Below are 18,048 nucleotides of genomic sequence, written 5' to 3' on the forward strand. Positions count from 1 at the left end.
ATGGTGTTATCAGGGATGTTGAGAGCCTTAAACCCCCCCCCCCCCCCCCAAAAAAAAAGAGAGCATTAATGTGTTTTTTGATCAACTACTGAAGAAGACTTATATTAATTTCAGGTGTAACATGCTGAGTGTCCAGCAGGTGGGTGTAATGGGTTGACTACCCAGTAGGCCTTATTTTTCACTTGAAACAGAGGTTGGCCCAAACAGAGACCTGCCTTGTTTTATTATTGTTTGTTTAATTAACAGACGCCTTTATCCAAGGTGATGTACAGTGACTAGGGTGTGTGAACTGTGCATCAGCTGCAGAGTCACCTACAAAAACATCTCACCCAAAAGACAGAGCACAAGGAGGTTAAGTGACTTGCTGAGGGCTGCACAGGGAGTCAGTGGCTGAGCTGGGATTTGAACTGGGGACCTCCTGCTTACACGCCTTTGTCTTTAACCACTGGACCACACGGCCTCTATATATATCTTGTTTCCCTTTATTTAACCAAGTAAAAACCTACTTCAGTACTACTAAAAACCTACTTCAGTACTTTACAGAGCATTAAAAAAGGACCAAAAAGAAAGTACACAGAAAGAGTACACAGAACTGCAAATGCAAGTCAAAAAGGAAGTTAGAAAGGCCAAGAGAGAAATAGAAATGAACATTGCTAAGGGAGCTAAAACCAATTCCAAAATGTTTTTCCAATATTACAACAGCAAGAGAACATTCAAAGAGGAGATTAAATGTTTAAGAGATACAAATGGCAAAATCGTAGAGGAAGAAAAAAAAATAGCAAATATGTTAAATGATTACTTTTCACAAGTTTTTACAAAGGAAGATACTGACAACATGCCCCACATGTCATCCAGTTCCTATCCAGTTTTAAATAACTTTAGCATAACTGAGGCAGAAGTGTTAAAGGGACTAGGAGCTCTTAAAATAAACAAATCCCCTGGGCCGGATGAGATCCTCCCAGTAGTACTCAAAGAAATGAAAGAAGTAATTTACAAACCGCTAACCAAGATCATGCAGCAGTCTCTTGACACAGGGGTGGTACCGACAGACTGGAAAATTGCAAACGTAATACCGATCCACAAAAAGGGAAACAAAACTGAACCAGGTAACTACAGACCAGTAAGCCTGACTTCTATTATATGCAAACTTATGGAAACTATAATAAGATCCAAAATGGAAAATTACCTATATGGTAACAGGGTACTGGGAGACAGTCAACATGGTTTTAGGAAAGGGAGATCGTGCCTAACTAACTTGCTTGATTTTTTTGAGGATGCAACATCGATAATGGATAATTGCAAAGCATATGACATGGTTTATTTAGATTTCCAGAAAGCTTTTGACAAAGTCCCGCACAAAAGATTAATTCTCAAACTGAACGCAGTTGGGATTCAAGGAAACACATGTACATGGATTAGGGAGTGGTTAACATGTAGAAAACAGAAAGTACTGATTAGAGGAAAAACCTCAGAATGGAGTGTGGTAACCAGCGGTGTACCACAGGGATCAGTATTAGGTCCTCTGCTATTCCTAATCTACATTAATGATTTAGATTCTGGTATAGTAAGCAAACTTGTTAAATTTGCAGACGACACAAAAGTAGGAGGAGTGGCAAACACTGTTGCAGCAGCAAAGGTCATTCAAAATGATCTAGACAAGATTCAGAACTGGGCAGATACATGGCAAATGACATTTAATAGAGAAAAGTGTAAGGTACTGCACGCAGGAAATAAAAATGTACATTATAAATATCATATGGGAGATATTGAAATTGGAGAAGGAATCTATGAAAAAGACCTAGGAGTTTTTGTTGACTCAGAAATGTCTTCATCTAGGCAATGTGGGGAAGCTATAAAAAAGGCTAACAAGATACTCGGATACATTGTGAAAAGTGTTGAATTTAAATCAAGGGAAGTAATGTTAAAACTGTACAATGCACTAGTAAGACCTCATCTTGAATATTGTGTGCAGTTCTGGTCACCTCGCTATAAAAAAGATATTGCTGCTCTAGAAAGAGTGCAAAGAAGAGCGACCAGAATTATTCCGGGCTTAAAAGGCATGTCATATGCAGACAGGCTAAAAGAATTGAATCTGTTCAGTCTTGAACAAAGAAGACTACGTGGCGACCTAATTCAAGCATTCAAAATTCTAAAAGGTATTGACAGTGTCGACGCAAGGGACTTTTTCAGCCTGAAAAAAGAAACAAGGACCAGGGGTCACAAATGGAGTTTAGAAAAAGGGGCATTCAGAACAGAAAATAGGAGACACTTTTTTACACAGAGAATTGTGAGGGTCTGGAATCAACTCCCCAGTAATGTTGTTGAAGCTGACACCCTGGGATCCTTCAAGAAGCTGCTTGATGAGATTTTGGGATCAATAAGCTACTAACAACCAAACGAGCAAGATGGGCCGAATGGCCTCCTCTCGTTTGTAAACTTTCTTATGTTCTTATGTTCTTACATCAATAACGTGTTTCCAGTGGGAATTTATGGAAACTGATACATAGGAATTTGTATATTACATGCTAATCCTTACTCAACATTTTCTGAAAACAATATATTGTTAATATGATTAATTACTGGTTTAAGTATTATAAAAAAAGAAGATTTGAAACACCAACCAAAACCCCTTTTTTAGCTGAGATTGGAAAGGTCTGTAGGGATTGCTGTCAGTTTGCTACTTACATTCACTGCTTTGGTTTGGAGTTTTATACTTGTGAGGATAAAAATTTAATTTATAATAGTAAGGTTTTCCTCCAATCTTGCTCACAGTTCCCAGTCTTCCTCCAATCAGTTCACAGTTAATTGGGGGAATATGGGTTTGTTGGAGACTTCACACTATATACCTGTTGGAAAGACATTAAAAGACGGTATTGTGGCTGACAAGAGTTAATTCTGTCATTTGTGCTTTAAATTTCAACATTAAAGAATTATTACATTCAGTAAATACATTTCTATAAATTGGACATGTATTAAAATAGTGCATTTTTCTCTCTTCCATTGAAATTTTAAAAGACACACAAAAGAAGCCATTGTTACTAAACCTTTGCTTCATTTTATGTTTACATTTTGTACTGCCATTATTCTACCATGGCATGTCAAATGCAGTACAAAAACTTAATAAAAAGGAGAAAAGAGAGAGCTAGCACCCAAAATTAATAAGTAGAGATAATTATCATTGCAGCGGTTGATGTGAATCCTTCATTGCAATGGGCAGCTGCTGTAAAATTTATATATATTGTTTATACATATATAACATTTAAATTAAGAAAACAATCAAACATTATATGTTACGTTTTATATATATATATATACACACACACACACACACACACACACACACACACACACACACACACAAATAAATAATAATAATAATAGAGTGAGAAAGCCTTTTTTGTGTGTTGTGTTTTGTCAATGTGTGTACAGGTAAACAGCTTAGCTGTCCTGTGTTAGTTAGGTTCCTGTGTGTTGTAGTTAGTGCTCAAGAAAGAGCTAGGTGTTTGTTTTGTTTATTTTTGTTTGTGTTTATTAAAAGTGAGCGTAAGCGCTAAAAAAATCTATTTCTGTGTCCTGGGTCCTGAGTCCTGTGTCCTGAGTCCTGAAAAAAATTAACACGTTAATCACAGACGTTAACTGCAATTAAAAATAACCAGTACACCATATTTAATAATAGGAATTACATATTACAGTATCATAGTCTTAAACAATTGGAAAGGTCTGTAGTGAAAAAATGAAACTCGGCTACTAACAGTATTTGCAAGTGTGCAAGTAGTGGCTTGTACCCTTTCCACACTACCTAAATAATGCTTGATCAACACATGCTGAAACATGTGCCATCCTCTTCATTCACTATTATCTTTTTAAAAGTTATTATTTCTGTATTGTTCAGGTAATGTGAATCGGGTATTACAAAAGAGCATGACTAATTTAAATGCCAAACAATTGTACACACATACTGACACTTTTAATAAAACAATACTTCCACAATGATCGATAATGCCAGTCATCTGATATTCTGGGAATGTACAGTAACTTTCAAAACCATACTAATATTAAAAACAACAGTGATACACTTTATTGGGTACCTACTGTCCTATATGGCATGGTGTTATATTTAACAGAGTTGACCTTTGTCAACATAACCCGAGCTGTGTGAACTGACTATTTTCAGCTTTGCATACTTCTTAGTGTCTGGATATGCTGATATTTATAGACTTCACAACTCACAGACTTGTGCTGGAGGAGAATGAGTGGAAAGAAAAGTGCCTGTTAATACCTGTGATTGCTTGTGATTACCGACCTTGGATTGTTTGACTACCCGACTTGCCTGAACCTGAATTTTGCTGAGAACCTGTAACGTTTACCAAACCCTGCCTGTGTTATGACCGGCCTTTGGATTGTGGAAAATAAATATATCAGGTGCCGTCCTGATTTATACAGTATTACTGTGTTGTGTAGAACTTTGTTTACGGCTCTCTACGATGTTTAATACACACGTCGTATATATATATATATATATATATATATATATATATATATATATATATATATATATATATGTACACACACACACACACACAACAGCATACAACTCAATAAATCCTAACAGAGCATATTTTTGTGATTTGACATCTCTCACGGTCTGAATCACAGCAGTTCTAACAATGCAGTGCTCTCTGCTGTTATCCCCCCCTCCCCAAAAAAGAAATAAAGCCACTACTACTGCCTTTTGTAGTAGCATTCTGTCGAAATGAATACTCTTCGTAATATGACTATTAAGCCATGTGCAATTTTTTTTATGAATGCATCCCATGTACTGATTGTGTTTTTATCTTTCTAGAATTGATTTTCAAGCTGTGGAATTAAAATACAAAAATGCTGTGTCTAGCATAAACAACCTCCAGACTGAGGTTGCAAACTGTAAAAAGCGGTTTGAACTTTCTAAGGAAATGCATGGGACCTTGTTTGAAAACAGACAGAACATTATGGCAGAAAACGAGGTAAGAACATTTGTCTCTAGTTCATCAACACTTGCTTTATTCACTTCTGGCAGGATGTGTTACGAATTGAGCAGCACTATGCAGTATGGTGTTTCAAAATGTTTATATATTCCAGTGTATTATAGATAGAGTAAAGTAATATTGTTAAATGAGAATAGATATCAGACTAGAATGCATTTCATATCTCTCACATATTCCAAACGCATGATGGGAGAGTTGGATAAGATAACTGATACTCTGGGGATGAGTTTGGATATTCATGAGAGGTGTTGATTTCAATGATTGAACTCCTCTCATCCTACATTTACACACAGAGCAATCAATAATGGAATGATGTAAGCTTGCCACATTACTCACAGACCTCTCTTTATAAAACTTTGGGACAAATTTAGCACTGGGGTAAATGCTTTCTGAGTCCCAGTGACAGTTGTGCTGAATCATATGGTGGTTTTGTGATGCACCACTGACTTTGGCTATATATATATCTATCTATATATATATATATATATCAAATTCATCATATCAACCACCTCTGTCTATATTTATTCTTCAAGGCCTTTACCCCCACAGAACTTTTGCTCTACTTTTTCTTAAGTTAGTCCTGCTAGAGCTTAAGATTATTGAATCAGTAAATGCTGCATGGAGTTGCATGGTTCAACAAGGAGGTTAGCATGAATTAATATTGGCACGACAAAATACAATCTTAATGAGTATGGAATGGTAGCTGTGGATCAAAAGAAGGCCCATGTTTTCCTTTGTGTAAACTTGATAATGGCAAGTCCAGTGAGCCATGTGAGTTGTCTCCATGGGCTGTAAATTGGATCCCCTCAGTGACCAGTTAATGTTTTTTGTGTTTATGGTGGAATCTCTACCAAGTCACTTCAGTGATATTAAAATGTAGAAATAATTTTTTAGCAATCCTACCGTGCCAATTTTTTTTTATAGTTAAAGGGGCTCATTTAAATTGGAAAACCTGCTCTTCTGAAATTTTCATCTGAAGGATTACCACCAGCCAGAGCCACTTGCCTGATGAGGGTTTCACATGGGTTATCTAATGTGAAATCTCCATGTGGTATATAGTTTCATTAAACGGTGATCAAGAATACATTAGTTCAAAACAAGAAAAGGCAATGGAGCTTAATCCGGCAGGCATCCTGGCGCAACAACTTTAAAAGAGTTACTGAAGTGAAACAATTTGAGAATTAAAAGTCTTCCACTTAAACAGAACTCCCATCAGCAGCCTAAGAGTCAGCCTTGCACAAATATTTATACCATCATTGTCTTCAGGAAAACAAAATAACATGAAAACAACCACAAAAAAAAAGAATTTTTGTAGTCTGTTGTTATTAACAGATGTTCATATGTCTTTATCAGTATGCAAAACATTTGAGGTCATAGAGGGTAAATTCCAAAAACTTTTTATTTGCTCTATGTTTATTCCTTTCTAAATGTAATAATATTTGTCAATATTATATTAGTGGCCTTGACATATAACTTATGTTGATGGAAATAAGTTGAGTAGGAAAATAGTCAGTTGCAAGACCAGAATACATTTGTTCACAGATTATTAGACTGCAGAGCGAACCTATGGGTAGTGTATAAAGTATACATTTTTATTTACCGTACAAAGTGAGATGTTTCTTTGTATATGTTTCTGTGGAGAAGTAGAACCACATAGGGGCTTAACCTTTGCAGATCATAAACTTTCCTTCCCTACCCACTTACCTTCATATAGTTATTATTATTTTTTTACTATTCTTTTCATATATATGTTTGACTAAAGACCACTTAATCACAAAAACAAGAATGTGGACCAGTACAACAAACACATTTCTGTACCCCCTTTCAAAAGAACAAATCCAGGGCATTTAGTTATAATGATCCTTGACTTTGGAACTTGATTCTAATGAATGAATTTTGGTCTGCTAAGAGGGTCAAGACAGAGGAGTGCAACAAAATTAACACGTTAATCACAGACGTTAACTGCAATTAAAAATAAATAAATGAAAGAGAAAAATAACCAGTACACCATATTTAATAATAGGCATTACATATTACAGTATCATAGTCTTAAACAATTGGAAAGGTCTGTAGTGAAAAAATGAAACTCGGCTACTAACAGTATTTGCAAGTGTGCAAGTAGTGGCTTGTACCCTTTCCACACTACCTAAATAATGCTTGATCAACACATGCTGAAACATGTGCCATCCTCTTCATTCACTATTATCTTTTTAAAAGTTATTATTTCTGTATTGTTCAGGTAACGTGAATCGGGTATTACAAAAGAGCATGACTAATTTAAATGCCAAACAATTGTACACACATACTGACACTTTTAATAAAACAATACTTCCACAATGATCGATAATGCCAGTCATCTGATATTCTGGGAATGTACAGTAACTTTCAAAACCATACTAATATTAAAAACAACAGTGATACACTTTATTGGGTACCTACTGTCCTATATGGCATGGTGTTATATTTAACAGAGTTGACCTTTGTCAACATAACCCGAGCTGTGTGAACTGACTATTTTCAGCTTTGCATACTTCTTAGTGTCTGGATATGCTGATATTTATAGACTTCACAACTCACAGACTTGTGCTGGAGGAGAATGAGTGGAAAGAAAAGTGCCTGTTAATACCTGTGATTGCTTGTGATTACCGACCTTGGATTGTTTGACTACCCGACTTGCCTGAACCTGAATTTTGCTGAGAACCTGTAACGTTTACCAAACCCTGCCTGTGTTATGACCGGCCTTTGGATTGTGGAAAATAAATATATCAGGTGCCGTCCTGATTTATACAGTATTACTGTGTTGTGTAGAACTTTGTTTACGGCTCTCCTCTGCCGATACACAATGTGTGCACGTGCATATATATATAATATATATATTCGGCTTATATATAATATATATATATATATATATAATCAGCATAACCAGAAGGTCTTCCTTTTTTGAATCAGACTTAGTCTTTGACTCAGTCAACTAATATCCTTTTGAATAACCCGCTTTAAAATAATCTCCACCTATTTTTTAATAAAATTATTTACTGCACAGAGTATTTTGTTATTATGTAACCACCATTGAACATGGTGTTTCTGAAGCTTAGGAAAGCTTTGCAGCAGAAACAAATTCACTACATTATATATATATATATAGTTTGAAACAGCGATGCTTTGTTTTTAATGCCCATAGTAGGGGTATCTTATAAATGTTATATTTTAAAGTTAGTCGCTGACCCACTCCATTTTAACATACTATTATTATATAATTAGATATGTCATTTAAGGTTTATTTTAAGAGTGGCAGTATTTGCTGGGCTGCACAAAAGAGGTTCCAAGTCAAGCACTTGTGTTGTTCATTCGATGACAAATAGCAATCATGTTATCATTCATCTTATGACAAATGGCAGATTCAGCTGCAAACTGCTGGCCGTGGCAAACTTACAGGATACAGTTCTTTATTGTTTATGGTTTGTGGCTTGATATATTCATGCCTTGTTTGTTTGTGAAATGAACAAAAATAAGTAAGCAACCATGAAAAAAAAAATGTAGCCGTGCAATCAATTGTAATGGTTTTGTACTTTTTTCCCCCATTTTGTATGGCGATTCCCAGGAAACTTGCTGAATTAGGTCTAGAAAAGAACCTCATTAGAGGATCCGTCACATTGTAACATGATGTGTTTCAGCTAAAAAGAATATTGAAGAGTGCTACTTTCTATTGCTTTCTATTAATAGCCTTCCTTTTGACAGCTAGGTATTCTAGGGTGTACATCATACATGGATTGTATAGGATACTGTAATTGAGAAAGGAGTAATGCCAAAATGTTCCTATATTGGATTTGGTCAGGTGTCAGAAACAATGGGGCATATTTTAATGATCTATATAGCTAAATGCTAATGCCTTTTAATAATCCTACTGGTATTTTTTTTTCCTCATCATTGACATACTGTTAGTAATAGGTCATGTTAAAAAAAAAAAACAAGTATTTAATTTATTTTAATTTAATTTAACGGCTTGACCTATCAGTGTTTGGGGCCTCTTAGTGGGAGTAAAGGCAACTTGTTTTTATTTAGAACCAACAAGCTCATAAATACTGTAGACAAAAGTGAATTATGCAGAGTCTCCTCCATGATTCTGCTTATAGCACATGCCAATTATTTATTTATTTGTTTTTATATGAACATCTGCTAATGAGTGTATTTAGTCCCATATAATGTGATGAAAACAGCTGTGACACCAATAAATTGCAGATTTAACATTGTCCTTAATTTTTCGTCATTTTCATTTGCACTTAATCTTTCTGAGGCATGGTCGTTTACATTGTGACTAAGGTAGAGGAAGGGAAATACGAGGTTGAGAAAAGCAGTATAGCATCATCTGATCAAATATCCCAGGTGTAAGGACTTACTTTACCCCAGTGAATTAACTACAAAACAAAGGATGCCAAATAGCAGTGTAATGTTGTTTTGTTTATTCCCCAAATAAATAGTACATAACGTTGACACTGCATTTTATTTATTTCTTTTTTTCATTCCTTGCCATTGCTGTTTCTTCACAGTAAACAGTGGCCATCGACACGTTTTCATAAAGTAATAACACTAGATTTACTTGTGACTTTTTGTAGCAGAACAAGCAAACAAAAACTGAAATTTAACTTTAAACACTTCAAATAAAACAAACATGGAAATGGCATTGTAAACTGAAGGCAAAAAATACCTCACTGTTTTCGTTCTTGTTTATTACATTGCACATAATAAAGTCACAACAAAAAATATATAATACATACAGTCTATATAAAAATCATTACACAACATTTTCAGGAAGTCGGATACTGTTTAAGCGAGGCATTTCAGAATGGGGTCAAACAAATACCGGCTTCATGTTTGGTGAATTCCTCATACTGCACAATGGCATTTCTGCATTCTACTAGAAATGTACAGCGTGTATAAAGAAAAACACCAAAAGCTTCGCTTTTGTCATTTCAGGTTTGCAGTTAACGTTTCGCCCATGTTTAATATTTTGGGATTATAGGCAACAAAATAGGCTATAAAGTGCACAAGCATTTAGTTGTTGTGTCAACATAAGTTTACAAGGTTAATAAAACTCAAAAATGTTGTTGTCAGTCAAGGTTGTTTTTAAAAAATCTATTTTGCTTGTTTTTTGCTTTGCTTTTTCAGTCAACACAGACTATTTTAAAACGAAGTTTGTTATATTTTTAAAGATTGTTATAATAGCGAATCCAGTTACAATGTACATTTTTAAAGAGTTGACTCAGTAGCTAGGCTAGGCTTTGGGCTTGTTCCCCATCTGTTTAATAAGAAGTATGAATTAAGAACATGTGTGTACCCAGATATCTTATATATCACTATATGGAACATTTCAGCACCACTCCAATGACAGGCGGATGCTTTCTGGGGCTTTTAACTGTCTAAATTTGGAAATTAACATAAGTTAAAGAGAACATTTCTTGTGGACCATTACACATTTATGGGAATGTCAGGTTGGCATGTATTCAGTTGGCCCTGGGTGAAAAATCCAGGCGGGGATTTGAAAATGACCACAGAAGGGGCAAACAGATCCAATCAGGTTCTCCTTGAGTGAGCTTGCCTGTGATGTCCATTTGAAAATCTGATGGATCCAAGTCATTCATCTCAGGGCTAAAAGACAGCTGATATAGCTAACAGAGAGCTGCTTCAAAAAGACTTGGCAGGTAACAATCTTAAAAGCCATAATACTGTTACAGTCTAGAGAACTCATCCTTCAAAATATATTTTCCCAAAAGCCAAAGCATTTTTACCAAATATAATTTTTCTCTTTCAACTGTGGTCTAATTGTACCCCAAAACACATGTTCACTATGAAGCTTATTTGTCATGCATGACACACAAAATAAATACAAACATTTCTAAGTTTAAATTCCTGAAATTGAAAAACCTGAATTTTTCCATACATTAGCGTGTGTCTTTGCTCTACTGTGATTCCCCCCTTCAATGAATAAAACGGTTGCTGAATACCTTTTTAACAATAATCTAGTGACTGAACTTTATATTTCCAGCATCCTGTAGATACTTGCATGACAATAAAAACACTGTCTATATCTCAATTTTTGATTTCCTTATTCTATAGCAATTACCATACTTTGTTTGTGGCATCAGTTATTTTATGTTCATTATAATTATTTGGTCGACCAGTTCCTTGTCAATTTCAGGGGGTTAGCTGGTGCGTGCAATAGTTGTCTACCCTAGCTGTAAAAGTTAGAATCTTATCACAACCATGAAGGCTTCACATTCTTGAAGCAATCTGTTTTAATTAGCTGACAGTAATGTCATGATTTGTATATCATTTAATTTACAATATCATGGCATTGTAAGCCCTGTGACCTTTAAATGTGTTTCAGTGTAATTAATCATCTGAAGAAATGCATACAAAAAATGTGAAACTCCGGCTATGTATGTAGCACACACTTTTTAGGCAACTGAGTTGTTTCTCACATGACTGATTAATTGTTATGCAAATATAATCTCTTACTTGTATTGTGTAATATAAAAGCAGTTGGTACTCAGTTTCAGGCAAGTAAGCCACCTTAAAATGTTGTCATTATGAGACATACTGGAGAAAACACAATACTGTGGCTTTCGACACCATCTCGCCTGAATGAATTAGGAGGTGGTGATCATTAAGGAGTGAAGTCGCAATCTAAACAACATGCAGACTTGTCACAGGTGTTCCTAATATGTTAGAGATTGTTTAACTGTGTCATGTACAGCTAAATTGCATGTGACATCACTTGTATAGACATATGGATGTTTAAATATCTGACATGGATGATACTGGTTGAGTAAAAATCAATTCTTTTACTGATTTCTAAATAGGTAACTTTATGTATCGCCTTTGGTACAGAATTATAGCAAAGTAGCCTAAATGTGTATGCAACATATATATATATATATATATATATATATATATATATATATATATATATATATATATATATATATATACACACACACACACACACACACACACACACACACACACACACACACACACACAGAGGCACCTCCAAAATTATTGGCACCCTTGATAAAAATGAGCAAAAAAGGTTGTATAAAATAAATAACACAGGTAATGAGCTATATTGTAATTTTCCAATTTTCATTGTCTTGCTGGAAGATCCACTTGTGGCCAAGTTTCAGACTCCTGGCAGAGGCAACCAGGTTTTTGGCTAAAATGTCCTGGTACTTAGTAGAGTTCATGATGCCATCCATTGACCTTAACAAGGGCCCCAGGACCAGTGGACGCAAAACAGCCCCATAACATCAAAGATTCACCATCATATTTTATACCATATGTTACCTCATTTTTATACCCCAGTGAAACAGGAAGCCATGGAAAGCCACATTATAGTTCCTTAAGACTGAGATGTACTTCAAAAAGTAGAATGTTAATGCAGATTTAATTTTGTTTGATTTTATTTATAGGAATCTTTAGGGGTGCCAATAATTTTGACACCTATCTTTTTGAGAAAAAAAAATTATTACTTGTTAAAAATAAATATTTTCTCTGAGCAAGAATATAGTTTTCATATAGTTTTCCCATATTTTTGAGCATAAAATATAGCTCATTACCTGTGTTGTTTATTTTATACAGCCTTTTTTGCTCATCTTTATCAAGGGTGCCAAATTTTGGAGGGGTCCCACGGTTATATAAATAATTCTCTATATATATATATAATATATATAGAATATACGTGATGATATATATAATATGGGGTATATAATATCATATATAGTATATATAATATATATATATATATATATATATATATATATATATATATATATATATATATATAATATATAGATATATATATATATATATATATATATATATATATATATATATAAATATATATATATATGACTATCATATATATAGAGTGAGCAGGGAGAGGGTTAATTTCCTCCATGCTAGAAAAAGAAAAAAAAACGTGTGGGTGCACATTTGGGTTTAAGGGTTTAATTAATAATATTTGTATTAATTTTTTTATTGTTAATTCTCCCCTGCACCTGACTATCATTGTAAATTAGAGCCAGGTGCAGGGTATTTAAGAAAGGCAGATAGTTTGTCCAGGGCGGCTATGGAGAAAGCAAGAAGGTGTGTACCCTGTTTCTGAGCAGTCACAACGGGTAGGACTCTGTGTTAAATTGTGTTTTTGTGTACCGGTAAACGGTTTAGTTGTCCGTTTTGTTAGTTAGGGCGATCCTGACTGTGTATTTAGTGCTCCAGTGGGAGCTAGTTGTTTATTTTGTGTTTTGTTTGTTTCCTTTTGTGTTTTTGTATTTATTAAAAATGGCGCGCAAGCGCTGAAAAACTTCCATTTCTGTATCCTGTGTCCTGTTTAAAAGAGGCAACGAACCGTAGTGACTGTTAGCTTTATTACATACGGTGGCAGCGTATGTGGGTGCCCCTAGAGACCCAGAAATGGATATTGATTTAAAAGAGTTGATCGCAAAGATCAACAGAAATACGTTGGAACAAATGGAAAGCAACTGCCGAAGGGAGGAACGGATTGAGAGGCAAAGACAGGAACTGGGGTTGGCCCCCTTGCAAATAAAAGAACTGGAGCCAACAGAGCTGGAGCAGTTGCTCCAAAAGTGGGAGCAGACGAGAGAAGCCCCGATGTCTGCAATCCCAGAGGGAGCAACCCAGCTGTCTCCTGAACCAGAGGAGGAGCCATTCCTATCACCGGAGCCACTGGCTGAAGTCAAGGCGGAGAAGGTGAGCAACCCACCTCCAACACAGCTTCAGCAAAAGTCCATGGGTGGTACTCGGGCGATGTTTAGTGCAGTCCTGTACCCCGGCTGCGTAGACATCAGTCTGGAATGTCCAGACCTCCCTACACTGGACCTTATTCCCAGGTCACAGCACTGCCATGCACAATTGTGTGACGATCCTTAGCTCCGCTCCTCCTGGAACCTGAGATGTCATGCCGTGAGGGTCTGACGTCACATGCGCTACCCCTTCCTTCCACTTTGTTCCCCTCGAGGTCCCCGACGTCGCTGCACCGGTCCCGAGCGACCCACTTCTGCCTGTCGCTGCTTGCTCCCGGTCAAAGGCCTGTGTTTCGGTCACCCTGGGCTAGCTGTCCTGGTTCCTTCATGCTGGTGGTGGTCCCTCCCTAAGTGCGACGGAGGAAGGACCCACCCACCCTCGAGCCCGCCGTTGGAAGGGGGAGAAAACCAAAGACTTGGGTCTTGAAGGTGGGTGGTCGTTTAAAGGTGGAGGGAGGTGGCCGTTAAATGGCCGGTGTCTTGTAAAGGGGGAGGATGTGTGAGCAGGGAGAGGGTTAATTTCCTCCCTGCTAGAAAAAAAAAAAAAACATGTGCGGGTGCACATTTGGGTTTAAGTGTTTAATTAACGATATATGTGTTAATTGTTTTATTGTTAATTATCCCCTGCACCTGGCTATCATTGTAAATTAGAGCCAGGTGCAGGGTATTTAAGAAAGGCAGCCAGTTTGTCCAGGGCGGCTGTGGAGAAAGAAGCAGGAAGGTGTGTTCCCTGTTTCTGAGCAGTCACAACGGGTAGGACTCTGTGTTAAATTGTGTTTTTGTGTACCGGTAAACGGCTTAGTTGTCCGGTGTGTTAGTTAGGGCGATCCTGACTGTGTAGTTAGTGCTCCAGTGGGAGCTAGGTGTTTATTTTGTGTTTTGTTTGTTTCCTTTTGTGTTTTTGTATTTATTAAAAATAGCGCACAAGCACTGAAAAACTTCCATTTCAGTATCCTGGGTCCTGTTTTAAAGGGGCAACGAACCGTAGTGAGTGTTAGCTTTATTACTATATATAGTATAGTGTGTCAGTGTGTGTGTGTATATATATATATATATATATATATATATATATATATATATATATATATATATATATATTATATCTTTCTTTTTGTGGCCATTGTAATTGTTATGTACATTCTGGTAAAGTCTGACATAAGTATACAGTAATTTATTTGAAAAACAATAGAGATATTAAAAAATGCAAAGGAATAATATGAACACTTCTGCTCATAAGCTCTTCATAATTTATTTATATCATTATCAGAATCCTGCACTTGCCACACAACCCTATATAACATTTTAAAGTCTAAAACCTTTTCTGCAATCCTAATAGAAAATGTTAAGAGCTCCACCAGTCGGTCTCCAGTCTTGCCTAACGAGGGTTCTAAGGTCTTGCCCTTGTACAGTAAGTGCAAGATTACAGTATCTCTATGAGATGAGCCTTAGCCTGCAACAGACATACACTAATTTTCTTTGTATGAAATTGAACTAAGAGACTGAACTTGAGAGACAAGGAAGCAGTTGTCTGCTGCTCAACAAAATTGTAAATAGCTGGCAGATTATTTGTAATTCTGTTCAGTTTCTAAACTGTTGCCCTTCATTACACAGCCCACAGGCTTCACGTGGCCCACAACATGTAGAATTGTAACCCACCATAAATTACTAATATGGCCTCAGTAATATATAATTGTTAGAAATTTAGACCATCATAAAAATGAATAACTGATTTGGAGGCAACTGAGGCTTTTTCACCATAATGTAAATACATATTTTCTTTTCTTTTCAGGACATTCTGTGATTGTTCTTGTGTTTAATATATGCCAGTCTAATTATTATATAAAAATGTGTATACAGTGATTCCCCTACATAATATTGTATAATATGTCATATAACATATACTAAACATATTATGGGATTCATTCTAAAACTATTTGAACCATTTACAATCAATTTTCAAACATATTTAGTAATGGTTTCCTAGATTGTATTCAGTCCATACCAATATGTGCAAATGATAATTGCGCACAGATATATTGCACTGGGTTGGATTACGTTTGTAAATGTTGTATGGATCATATATCTCTTTTTCTATTGACTTATTTGTACGTTTTACAGTCACTTCATTATCCAATATCAGTTATAAACAACAAAGACGATCACAAGTGATTTTGTGATTTTGCATCTATCAAATTCTGCCTGTGTATTGGGTGGGGGTGGGAGGTAAGAAGTAATTTTACTTATGATGGTTGCATCAGCTTAACATACGTGACAGATTAAGAAGGTCTTTACAAACATGTTAAATCTCAGAGTGAACATATCCCCTACTCAGATTAATCCAGGATATTAATTTAAAACTGTCAGGACTAAAACTAAACTTGTCGGTGTAAACTGACAGTTTGTTTAGGGGGTGCCAGCAGGTCTCAATAATGCAGTAGGACAAATTGAATCTTAATTTAACGGCTTGCCTGACACTGATTTTATGTACTTGATTAATAATCAAGATGCTTGATTTAATAGTCTGCTGTTTGTACTTACAAGTGTTAATTGTGAAGTCTATTATGTTTGTTTCTTTTATTGTAATTACTGATTGTAAAATGCAGTGTTCTGTTTTACCACAGAATAACCTTTTCAAAAACAATATTTACAAATACCATAAAATTAGATCTTCAAATGATTTTAAAAGAAAAGAATAATTTTCCTAACAATATGCTTCATACATGTACTGTTGATTTCTTAGGACATTGAAAAGAGATTTGCTTGTTTTGGTTCATCCAGTGTATTCTACAATATTAATAGCAAGCAGTTGTAGTGAAACGTTTTCGTACTCCATGAAATAGTGTAATTTCTAGAAATTACTCGAAAACAAAACTTTTAGGAAAAATCTTTTGTAGCAAAAGTTTTGCTTTTGTGGATGAGGAAAAAGTTACAAGAAATAGATGTCTACAATTATTCATACCCTTCAATGCTATGCTAGTACTGTCTACAAGGTGCTAGAAATTTAATAGGGTAATGCAGAACCTAATTCTACAAAAGTCTAGAAAATGCTGGATTGTAGGTGAACATTCTTAGAGAATATAAAAGCGTTAGGCATAGGATGATTGCTGTCATTACCAATAAGCCAATATGGGGAAAAAGTAAAGAGCTATCTGAAGACCTTAGGCAGAAAATTATTCATAAAGCAGGAGAAGGATACAAGAAGATGTTGAATCATTTCAGTATCTCAATTCAATTTTAACTATTGTTTCTATTATCAAGAAGTGCAAGATTCGTGGTACTGTCACAACGTTCCCTCGGTCTGGAAGAAAGAAGGTTCTTTCACTAAGAACAAGTAGAAGAATTGTGAGGAAGGTTAATAACAATCTGAGATTGACTGCCAAAGATATTCAAAGTGAATTGGCTGCAAATGGGACTGGGGTTTCCATTTCAACCATAGGTTGAGTATTGCATGGTGAAGGTCTCAATGGTTGCAGGCCAAGGAAAAAGCCACTCTTAGGAAAACGTCACAAGGACAATTGCATAAAGTTTGCAAAACGGTGCAGAAAGCTATTTGGTCAAGCTGATAGTTATGTTTTGAGAAAGACAAAGTGTACAAATAAAATAACACCATACTTACTGTAAAGCGTGGAGGTGGTAATATCCTTCTATGGGGCTGTTTTTCCTCAAATGGCACTGTGAACAGGATGGCTTTGCAGGGGTGACATCAGACCAGAAACACACTCTACACCAAGGACTGGCGGATGAAAACTGAGACGCTATGGTGGTCAGTTTATTTGTTAAATAATAATACAAACAAAAAGACTTAAACAAAACGCACAATAAATGGCGCATTGGCCAAACTAACAGACAGACAAAACAAACGTGGATGAACAGAAAATAAGTACCATGCTGGAGCTTCCAGCATGAAATAGCAATTGTTATTGAGATGTTTCATTCTCTCTCACCCGTTCTCCACTCACAAACACACAACCCCGAGTGAGTGAAAAAATGCTGCTTTTATGCAGCTTTACCGAGACTCGATTGCTAATCAATCATTCAATTAGAGTCTCGGTACAACTGCACGTGAAGTAATAAAAGTGCAGTTCCCCGTGCTCATATATTATTACATTTTACCTGCACATAAAATGCTGTGCAATCCTCATGCCTAAATACAAACATACTTTTTAAACACTCATGCTTGTAACCCTTATTTATAACCATTT

At 35.8% G+C, this 18,048-nt stretch overlaps 1 protein-coding gene across 4 annotated transcripts in view; it reads left to right on the plus strand.

Annotated features, from left to right (window-relative positions):
• LOC121314421 (coiled-coil domain-containing protein 178) overlaps nt 1-18,048 on the plus strand; it is a 91,059-nt gene that overhangs the window by 25,481 nt on the left and 47,530 nt on the right. For all 4 annotated transcript variants that reach the window (XM_041247684.1, XM_041247685.1, XM_041247687.1 and 1 more), the window contains exon 16: nt 4,844-5,003. In XM_041247684.1, the coding sequence (XP_041103618.1) occupies nt 4,844-5,003 (160 nt within the window). The remainder of the gene's footprint in view (nt 1-4,843; nt 5,004-18,048) is intronic.

This window comes from Polyodon spathula, chromosome 4, assembly GCF_017654505.1.
Source record: "Polyodon spathula isolate WHYD16114869_AA chromosome 4, ASM1765450v1, whole genome shotgun sequence".
NCBI classification, from domain to species: domain Eukaryota; kingdom Metazoa; phylum Chordata; class Actinopteri; order Acipenseriformes; family Polyodontidae; genus Polyodon; species Polyodon spathula.